The sequence below is a fragment of the Paramisgurnus dabryanus genome, chromosome 18, assembly GCF_030506205.2.
Source record: "Paramisgurnus dabryanus chromosome 18, PD_genome_1.1, whole genome shotgun sequence".
Taxonomy (NCBI): domain Eukaryota; kingdom Metazoa; phylum Chordata; class Actinopteri; order Cypriniformes; family Cobitidae; genus Paramisgurnus; species Paramisgurnus dabryanus.
In genome coordinates this window covers 17,810,115-17,820,186 of record NC_133354.1, presented here as the reverse complement: position 1 = coordinate 17,820,186, position 10,072 = coordinate 17,810,115, and the positions used below count along the sequence as shown (strand labels likewise).

Below are 10,072 nucleotides of genomic sequence, written 5' to 3'. Positions count from 1 at the left end.
TTCACTGTACATGGTGTATTGGGTTAACAATAATATAAAAGTTAAGTATTAAAAATCTTATAAGAATGTCTACAGATATGCACGGCAATAACATGAAAAAAGAAAGGATGATGATTCATTTGAATAATCAAGCAGTTAGAGTTCAAAAATAACTTAATGTTGGATAGCAGAATAAGGAGACGGTTAGTCATCTTTGCACATTTGTAAAGCACAATGGTTTTTTCACACTGCGCATTACGAGTGTCTCTTTAAAGGGATAGTTCACCCTAAAATGAAAATTCTGCCATCATTTACTCACTCTTCTGCTGTTATAAACCTGTATACATTTCTTTGTTCTGCTGAACACGAATAAAGATATTTTAAAAAATGTTTGTGAGCCCTATTCACTTCCATAGTAGGAAAAAATGATACTATGGAAGTGAATAAAGCTCACAAACTGTTTGATAAGGAACATTCCTCAAAATATCTTTCTTTGTGTTCATTAGAACAAAGAAATTTATACAGGTTTATAACAACACGAGAATGAACTCGAACTACAGAACCGCGCCCCGACAGTTGGAAACTTCTTAAGTGCGTTTTTTGCCGATAGAGGGCTGCAAAGCGAATGTGAAAGTGCCGTTCACCCTGTTTCAGGATGAACGACTGAAACTTTTTTGAAACGTTATTTTAAGGTAAATAAAATACCCTTTAGGTTTGCTTTAAATGTGCAGTGTGTAAATTTTAGTGGCATCTAGTGGTGAGGTTGCGAATTGCAACCAACGGCTCAATGCACTGCTCACCTCTCGCTTTTGAAACACATATAAAAGCTACAGTAGCCGCCACCGGAAAAACTTGTAATTTTTCTTTTTTACTTAGTAAAGCTACGGTAGCCGCCAACAGACAAACATGTCATTTTACTTTTTTACTTAGTAAAAAAAAGTTTGTCCATTCAGGCCTTTTATAGAAACATGGCGACAACAAATGGCGACTTCCATGTAAGGGGCCCCTCGGTGTATATAGATAAAAACGTCTCATTTTAAGGTAATAAACACATAATGGTTCATTATGAAAGGTCTTTATACACCCCTGATAATATAGTTTTGTATATTATTTTGCATTTCGGTCAAGAAATCCTTCTAAAAATTACACACTACACCTTTAAAACTCAGTTGTGCTGTCAATTATTTTCTCTCTCTGTCTATTTGAACTAAATTAAAGTGTCGTAGTTGGATAGTGCAGATTAAGGGGCGGTATTATTTGAAATTCGCCTTGCTACCTCCCTCACAAAACCACATTTTTCACATATTTGCACATGGTGGCTTACCCAAACAAAGTTAGTAGTGGTGTACTAATTCAAAGTGAACAATTCATTCCCTACATTCGCTCACTGCTTTTTACCCACAATGCACTCTGATTTTGAGTGTACATTCAGTACACTAGCTAATTCACTATTTTCCATCAATTTATGTTTATTGACAGTGTCATTGTATGCATGCAAGGGGAGACTGCAAGCATTGATTCAAGGATCTGGAGCTAACATTGTATACATTGATTTAACACAGTAACGTTATTATGTTTATTTGTTACATTTAAAATAAATAAGTAAATTATCTTATAGCTACATATTTTAAATGTAACAAATAAACATAATAGTAAATAAAATTAAGGAAATTTAAAGAAAATGTACTTTACTGTTTCACAGTACAATCCAGATGTTATTTTATTTACATCAGTGTGAGACATCACTCACTCACTTCCGTTCATTCCTTTCCCATGTGGACTATTTAGCCATTGTTATTGTAGTATAGGGAATAATGAATGAATGAATGACACAGCTTATGTGCAGAGCTCCTTACCTGAATTATTAGTCTTTACCTATTGATGATTGGCTCCTTTTACTGGAGGGCGGGACTTACTGAGCGTTGCACTTTTCCCGTTCAAAGTAACGGAACTGCGGCATCTGTATTATCAATAATCTTTGGCTTAACCCCAGTTTATCTTTGTTTTAAACCTCGCTTTAGATCTCGGGCAGAGGAACGTACAGAACATTTAAAAAAAATCGTCAGATGGTGATGCCTGAAAACACCTGATATAAACAGGAAAGAAAGATGTACACGCGGAGACACGAGACAAGCAGTTATTTGGTCGAGCGCTGACACCGCAAATATGCAAAAATATTTAAATCGGGGTTTAGTGAAGTAGGCCTATAATTTGAAACGGCAGATTATGAATAACCATGGTTATCCCTCAACCCCTGGTAAAAGTAGCCTACAAGTGTCAGGTTTACAACCTAGGATTGTGTTTAACCGGACAAATCACCCGGTGTAAAAAGCCCTTGTGTGTAGTGGCAGTACAGAGAGAAGAAGAGCAGAGCAGGCAGAAGATATTTGATTTGACTGGAATAGTCCAAATACAATAAAGAGGGGTGGACTGGAAGAGGGAGGATACAAAGTATCAAAATAAAGTATTTTCTGAAAACGTGACAGGTGTGCCCAATTTGATTAGGCGAAAAATTATTATTTATTATCGACTGACAAACGGTGAGTATTGGTATTTTGTATTGGTTTTATTTTGTATGAATGTTTAATGGGAGCTATTGGCGTGGTGGCATTTCAGCACGGACACTTGGAGGCGCCCACAAGCTGTCCTGTGTCAACTGATGGAGCGATTCGGAGAAGATGGACTTTGAAAAAGCCACACAATTAGTCTGATGATTTTTTTCTAAGATCCTTGTATGTGTGATCCTAATCCACATTTGCGGACTTGCAATCTGAAGGTCTGTTTGATTTTTAAAAAGGGGCCGGCACTTCTTGCAACATGCAATGGATGGGCACATGGCGGAGCATTAATATCCAGCTGTGTCTTTTACATTGATGCTCTGATTCATTAAACCATTAAGTTCATCTCAGCTTTTTTATTAGGGACAATGGCAGCGGTAACGAGTCCAGAAACGACACCTCAGCCCCGGGTCTATTTTCAAACACCTCCCAATGCCGAAGAAGAAGTGCCACAGAAGCAAGGTCGCGTGACTGTCAAATATGACAGAAAGGAGTTAAGAAGGAGGCTAAATTTGGAAGAGTGGATTGTTAGCCAGTTAATGAATCTGTACGACTGCGAGGTAGGATTTGTATTGTCATTGCTTTGATCGTGTCAATCCTTTGTTGCCATGAATGACAGCTCCGGCTTTCCTCCGCGCGTGCACCGGTATTGATCTTTTGTCGTTTCTGTATTGTCCCATATTTTGTAAATCAATCTTTGTGCAGAAGTAAATGACAATTTTTTTATTTCCTTTCTTACATTTTTTAAATCGATGTTGAATTATGGTTGTGCATTTTTTTTCTACATGGGCGTGGCATGATAGAAGTACAGACAAAGCCGTAAAACAAAGCTGAGCAGGTGGCCTAAGTAAAACTACAATAAACTCATCATGTAACCATTATATCATCGCAAAGTGTGCTTTCTTTATATGATAATATCACACAGATCTTAACAACGATGCCTGGATCATGCACAGGTGCATGAAAAAAGACACAAATCCCAAATCCAATAAATATCTGCAGATGGATAAAACACAAATATTCCTTAGTAAAATTGTACTATATTTATATTTCTGTTGCACGTATATAAGAAACAATGCATGGCTTTTGTCTTCTGCAGCCCTCTGGGATCAGGAATCACCCCTCTAGCTTTTGTGATGATGTCATCTGTTCAGACATGTAAATTATACTTCACTTTCAGCTTGACTTAACCTCCAGTGCTAATTTAGCTGACCCACATTTTACATAGTGTAAAACTAGCTCTTTAAATGAGATTTTTCTAAATGCAGATTTCAGCCCAGCAGCAGGCCTCATCCTGAGCTAAAATCTGGGAATCCAGTGTGCTTTGTCTTACTACAGTAGTCTGAATCTGTTGGATGTAAAGCTCACTGATCTGTGTTGAATTCCTGTCTTGGAAGTCCTAGCGTACAAAACGGTGACATTCTAATAACGCTTTGTAAGAAAATAATAAAACCATTCATAGTCTTATTTGTGAAATGTCATGCAAATCCCACAGGTTTATAGAATATTAATGTGGTCGGACAGGAGCCTATTATACTGCTAGACACTGCAACGTTTGCCCACGAATTAAATCGACGTTTAAAATGCACGTCTTGGCTCGCAATCACCCTTTGCTAAAAATGTTGTCTGCCTTAGTGAATAACAATGTGCAGTAACAAACAATATTAATCTATTTATTTATATGTTTTTTGTTTGTTTGAGCCTTTACTTAAGCCAACATGGACAAAGAACAGCTTCCATCTCCTGCAGATATTTAATGTTTTAACATCAAATCACAAAACAATTTCTTATTGAACTCAAACTTTTTTTAAATACAGGCAAGCAAAGATAATTTACATCTGGTCAACTCATTACTACAAAATAAATGCCAACATGATGGTAAGAATGCCAACATAAAATATTACTAGCAGAGCTACAGGAATCAGTGGAGGAAACCGGTTGCCTAGGGCAACAATTATACAGTTTAGCGGTTATTACAAAAAGACCCGACTGTAGAATGATGCGATTAACCAATCACAATGCATATTCCAGTCTCATTAATAAAACACTGCACCAGTCTGCAAATGTTAAACCTCGTTCACTGGGCGTTCGAGTATCTGATAGCATTCTACCCACCCTGAGGTGTCTTGTCTTATAGTGCTTAAATTATCAGTAGTACATCTGATCAAGCTTTGACCAGTTGTAGTGTGCAAAGCCACTCAACAATATGGGTCAATATGCTTTCTAAGTGACCGCAGTAGCACAAAAAACTTGTGACAATTCCTCCCACGGCAGCTTTATTTTTCTTCATCTCTCCCATAAAGTCACAGTTGGAGTCTAATAGTGTTGCAGAGAAACGGCAAATGCAAACAGCATGTGAATGCGTCTCTGACAAAAACAAGTGTACAAAAAAAACTAGCTACAATAAGCCGTAAGACACAGAAACCTTAGATCTTAGTAAGGTAGAGACTTAAACTGGGTGATTCTCACGAAATCAAGACTTAGAAGGTGTCCAGCATCAGATTCTTTTTAAAAAAGCCTTTGAAACCAATTTTTTTAAGGTCTGAACTTACTATAACCATTATTTTTAGAGAATTTAAAAAATATTTTCTATAGAATTATTTACATTTTTTAGATTATCATTATCAAAAATTATCATTACCGCAACATGATATTACATTAAATATATGCATTTACAAACTCGGTAATGAGAACTAAAAAGTTGTCTAGGTACTACGACAAACTAAATTTCAACTTTTATCTGGAGAGAAAAAATAAGAAATGCTTACCTAGTAGCCATCTTGAATGTCACAGTCAATTATGTCCCTTCCAACCATTTTTTTTTTTTTTAAGTTAGTTCCTTAAACAATGATTGAAATTTGTTGCGGAGGATGAGAAAATTGTTCTTGGACACATTTATATTCCTTATATTGTTTCTACATTTACCAATGATCACTAAACACCACATGTTTCTTTACTGTAAATGTTTATAGTATAACATGCACTGAAGCTTTTTATTTTTTTAGATTTTTTAATGATAAGTTTTCCATGTCAAAGAACCCAAATCCAGTCATGGACACGTTGCGGTAATGAAAATTTCCCCCTTAAATGTGAAAAAAACAACAAAATTGGTTTGTATGATGTCATTTGAAATCATGTGCAAAATAGTACATGAAGAGATGTTTGTAACTGTATGCTTCTTATTTTGATACTCTTACTTTGCATTTACTTTTTTATCAAAATGTTTCATGACACCTCATAAGTCTAATTTCACAAGAATCTGTAAATATACATCCACGTCTGTCTCCCATTAATCTAAAAACGTATCAGACAGCTTGAATAGTAATAAAGATTGCAGTCCCTTTGCAAGCTGCCAGGAAGTGAATTAAGATTGTTATTCAAAACCACACACATAGACATTGAGGATCAGCCCATATCATATTGTGTTAACAGGATGGCAGACAAAAGCAGATGTTTCTTTATTTTAAGGATTCACAAAGAGTTGTAAGCTCATATTTGGGGTCAACCCCAGTAAATATAAAGAGATGCTTGTCATTTTTTGTTTTAAACAAAAAAAAAGGCTAATTTATGATCTTACTGTTGTTCTGCAATGTGTGAATTATTTTTACAGGAGCTCTTGTTATTTCTCTTTCTCATCAGCGGTTATGTGTTTTGCAGGAAGATGAAGTTCCTGAGCTGGAAATAGATGTGGATGAGCTGTTGGATTTGCCCAACGATGTCGAGAGAGCCATTCGCGTAAAGGTCTAATAAGATCTCTAATACATTTGCTTGATCCTGTCGGCTTTAAAATCTCCCCTAAGAATATTCACCCACAAGGCTTTCTCAGTTCCTGCATTGCTTTCCAGTATCCCTCTGCCATTTTACATGCAGGTGGTTTTATATTTATCCTTAGCTATTTTTAAATGTGGGATTTCAGCAGGAGATTTGTTATTGTGAACAGAAGAGGCTTGACACATTTCTCCAGGATATTTCAGAGTTTTACATCAGCCGCCTTGCTTTGATCGGTACATATGGTTGGAGTAAACAGCACATTAGTGTAAATTAATTCCTTTTTCGTTTTTGTTGCACAGATGCTGCTGGTCGACTGTTACAAGCCTAATGATGTAAGTCCCTTTTTAAATATTGAAAGGAGTGGGAATTAGCATCATTACATCTCAACATCCCAATGCATTTATTTAATGATGCTCAAAAAGATCATTTTTATCAGCATTACAATAATTATTGAATTATCGACCACTCGCAGGACTTTGTGGCAGCATTGCTGGAAAAGGTTCGAGGCATGCAGAAGCTCAACACTCCCCAGAAGAAAGGTGAGCTGACGCCATGAGGCCACACCAGCTCCCCTCCCACCACCACAAAACGAACCTGTCACTCCAGAGGAGAGATGCAGGCATGCAGACCCAACCACTATACCACAGTGTCTGTCTGTCAAATGGAGCTTATTGATAGGAGTCCAGCCAAGCCAATCTCAGCTGCAGGTTAACCACCCCAACTGTTTTACTTTGTCTTAGTACTGTCTCAGCATATATTACATGTAGAGAGTGTGATAATGTCCCGTTAGCTTAAACCTCCTGTGGTGATTTAGGGAAAGAAATGGTTGATGTTATGGTTTCACTGATACACTTCTTTCAGAGCCACTTGACTTGGCTTGATGTGTCTGTAGTCAAGTAGAAGCAACTAGAGCAAAACTGATTTTTCTTTATATTTTCGTCTCTCACTCTACTCTTCTGATATCTTTCAATAAGGGCAGCATTCAAATTTTGAAGGCAAGAAAGCGTTAGTTTTAGATGTGGGGGGATCTTGGATTTTAGGATGTGTTGATGTGAATTGGGAGGGAGGGAGCGTGAGAACTGTGAACGTGTTTTTTAAGCCATTTTTAATCTACCATTTTTAGGAAAAAAAAAATGACAGGTCTGTGTTAGTACTACTACTCATTTTAGGAATTATCTGCCTAAGGAAGCTATCAAAAATAAAGCTAGTTTGAAATTGTGTCTGGATAAAGAGTAGCAATACCAATAGAGTGAATTTGCCAATTTGTTACAAGAAATTTTTACGAATCTCTACAGAGAAAGGACAGCGATCTCTGTTAAAGGATTTTAAAACAATGCTGAATTAGTTCAAAGCCCAAGTATCTTTTGTAAAATAAAACGTTTATTCAATTTTAAGTGAACAAGATTGAGAAATGCATCTCTTCCTGATCAGTGCTTGTTGGAATGGCAAAAACTGTACCTTGTGCACTCTCACAATCAAATCTGTGTAGTAAGGCTCTCAAATAAAAAAAAAATGGTGCTACATACATGTCTAAAACTGTGTTGCTTTTTCTTTGATGTGAAAAAAAATATTCGAATGGAATTAAAAGTGTGATTTTTCTTATATATGTGATACCTGGCAAGTAACTAAAAAAACTCTTAAACACTTGACATTGCTATGCAGGTATAGTGGACACAGTGTACAGCTCTAGTCAGTGGTTCAGTGCTCGCAGGCCTACAAATCTCACTATAAGTCAGATCTTCTCTCAATGCTTAACAGCTCTACTTCAAAGATGAGTGTGGCTCCACCTAGTGGATAAAACACATTACATCTCCATTACATGCAAAATATTACAAATACAAGAACGTGATTGGTGATATACTGCATTTTAAAATTGTGATTGTGCATCACATCTTACCTGGAATTTTAGGTGGTGCACCTCTGTCCCCATAGCCTGTAGTCATATAATAACAATATGGTCAAACAATTAACTTTTTAAACTGATTTTAACACTAATGGTATAGTTTACATTGCAGTCAGCTGTATTATAAGGTAATATTTTATACTCACCAAGCTCAGAGGGAATCACCAGTTTTCTTTTCTCACCCTCACACATTCTGGCAAAAAAAACAAAAAAAAAAATCACATGCTAAATATGATAGTTTTTTTTATATTTGTGTAATCAGATGGCTAAGAAATTACAGATAAGGAATTGAGATTAGAGGTTGAATTTGAACCTTAACCTATTGTAGCCGATTTTTTTAACCATTAGACTACAGCTCCGACACACTTATAGACACATTTCCGACCCTACAAGTAGTAGGCATGTGGTCATAAAGTAATGGCTCTTATGTGTATGACTTGGTTCATCCTAAAACTTGACTAAGTGCAAGAAATCATCTAGTAATAATACTACTCACCCCAATAAACCCTGATCCCAGCCCTTGATAACCTGCCCAGTGCCAAGTGTGAAAGTGAAGGGTTGATTCCTTGGGATGCTGCTGTCGAATTCTGTCCCATCTTCCAGTTTCCCCTGCAGATCAAAACACAGTTAGTCACGAGAATACTTAATTTCACATTGGTTATTTTTTGGATGGGACCACTGAACACTTACAGTGTAGTGCATGTTCAACACGTCTCCCTTTCGGGATTTAATCGGACAGTTGTCCACTCTTTTCTTGATTCCTATCTGTAATTTTTTCTTGTCACCCCCATGTACGACTGCCATGAGGACAGACATTAGTGTGACAGCTAATACCAAACACAGCCTCATGTCTGTGAAGAGAAACACCACAGGTAAATTAGTCCGAACTAGTAATTTCATCCTTAACACAAAATTACTTAAAATATGACAAAAAAGTTATTTTTATAGATACTAGATTTTTCAGAAGATTGACATCCACTGCAACATAAAGTGGGAGACGAAACATTTGCATTTGCGCATGCGCAGTGTCTCCACATTAAAGTACACGTTATCATTACATTTAAATATGAATGTAAGCCGTTTAAATAGCAGCAGGGCTCTGAATCCAGCTAAAAGTAATACTTTAACAAATTTATTGAAATCAATTTTACCTCGCAAAGCATTATTCCAATAGACAAAGCTTTTATATCGTGTTGGATTTATCTAAAGGAAGTTCATCGCATGACGGGTAACAAAACGCCTTTTCCTAGTTTATACATTTCGTTATTGTTTCCAGCATCACATACAGCCGCTATATAGAGAATCGCCCTGGTATATTTCTTTGTTAGTTGCAGTTACTTTTTAAAGCTCAAAGATGTATGACAGAAATATTTCCCCATGCTTCCTTTGATATCCTGTTATGCTACAATCATCATGCATTTCAAAAAATAAAAATAAAATAACGAACAAGGTGAGGCGGAGAACACAAAACTAAATTTCATAAAAATCAAACGCTTTATAACAGATAATGCATATCAACAAAATGATTATTTACCTGCAGCAAAATTAAACACACCGTCCTCCGAAATCTCAGAATGAGACTTCTTTAGGAAGTGACGTCAGGAGTCATACATGACTTCCTACTTGCTTTGCAAATTGTAATCAATTATTTTTAATATATAAAAACAACGCATTTAAAATGGATGTTTGACATGACATTAAATGCAGACGGTCCAACAAAAAAGTTGCTTTGTTGATTTACAAGACCGGTAAGGGAGACTTTTATTTTGCGTACAGCTACAATTGCTCAGAATGTACACGTGGGGGCGCTATTTGCTCATACAATTCTTGTAATTTGTTGCTATTTCAATGTTTAATCTGA

The 10,072-nt window shown here is 36.4% G+C and overlaps 2 protein-coding genes across 3 annotated transcripts; one reads left to right on the top strand and one right to left on the bottom strand.

Moving 5' to 3' along the window:
• The first annotated feature begins 2,596 nt into the window (after window positions 1–2,596).
• ppp1r14ba (protein phosphatase 1, regulatory (inhibitor) subunit 14Ba) lies at window positions 2,597–7,519 on the top strand. 2 transcript variants are annotated; one of them, XM_065287073.2, is made up of 5 exons: window positions 2,597–2,755; window positions 2,901–3,097; window positions 6,195–6,278; window positions 6,608–6,640; window positions 6,781–7,519. In XM_065287073.2, the coding sequence occupies exons 2-5, from the start codon at window positions 2,906–2,908 to the stop codon at window positions 6,862–6,864; spliced, it is 393 nt and encodes a 130-aa protein (XP_065143145.1). In that variant the 5' UTR covers window positions 2,597–2,755; window positions 2,901–2,905; the 3' UTR covers window positions 6,865–7,519. The 2 variants fall into 2 exon arrangements, with proteins under 2 accessions (XP_065143145.1, XP_065143144.1); XM_065287072.2 differs by having other exon boundaries at window positions 2,597–3,097.
• Window positions 7,520–7,910: 391 nt separating this feature from the next.
• Window positions 7,911–9,839, bottom strand: fkbp2 (FKBP prolyl isomerase 2). Its single transcript, XM_065287071.2, has 6 exons — window positions 9,746–9,839; window positions 8,902–9,062; window positions 8,708–8,820; window positions 8,358–8,404; window positions 8,206–8,241; window positions 7,911–8,095 (listed from the first exon to the last, which is right to left on the bottom strand). Exons 2-6 carry the CDS (start codon window positions 9,058–9,060, stop codon window positions 8,034–8,036), a joined length of 417 nt encoding a protein of 138 aa, XP_065143143.1. The 5' UTR covers window positions 9,061–9,062; window positions 9,746–9,839; the 3' UTR covers window positions 7,911–8,033.
• Window positions 9,840–10,072: the final 233 nt, after the last annotated feature.

What these genes read in the sequence shown, in the direction of transcription:
- fkbp2 (XM_065287071.2), bottom strand. Translation starts at nt 9,060, where the DNA reads ATGAGGCTGTGTTTGGTATTAGCTGTCACACTAATGTCTGTCCTCATG. An exon ending in TGGGATCAGGGTTTATTGGG is followed by an intron (nt 8,405 to 8,707) that starts GTGAGTAGTATT and finishes TTTTTTTGCCAG; the next exon opens with AATGTGTGAGGGTGAGAAAA. An exon ending in GGTGATTCCCTCTGAGCTTG is followed by an intron (nt 8,242 to 8,357) that starts GTGAGTATAAAA and finishes ATATGACTACAG; the next exon opens with GCTATGGGGACAGAGGTGCA.
- ppp1r14ba (XM_065287073.2), top strand. Translation starts at nt 2,906, where the DNA reads ATGGCAGCGGTAACGAGTCCAGAAACGACACCTCAGCCCCGGGTCTAT. An exon ending in TGAATCTGTACGACTGCGAG is followed by an intron (nt 3,098 to 6,194) that starts GTAGGATTTGTA and finishes TGTGTTTTGCAG; the next exon opens with GAAGATGAAGTTCCTGAGCT. An exon ending in ACTGTTACAAGCCTAATGAT is followed by an intron (nt 6,641 to 6,780) that starts GTAAGTCCCTTT and finishes GACCACTCGCAG; the next exon opens with GACTTTGTGGCAGCATTGCT.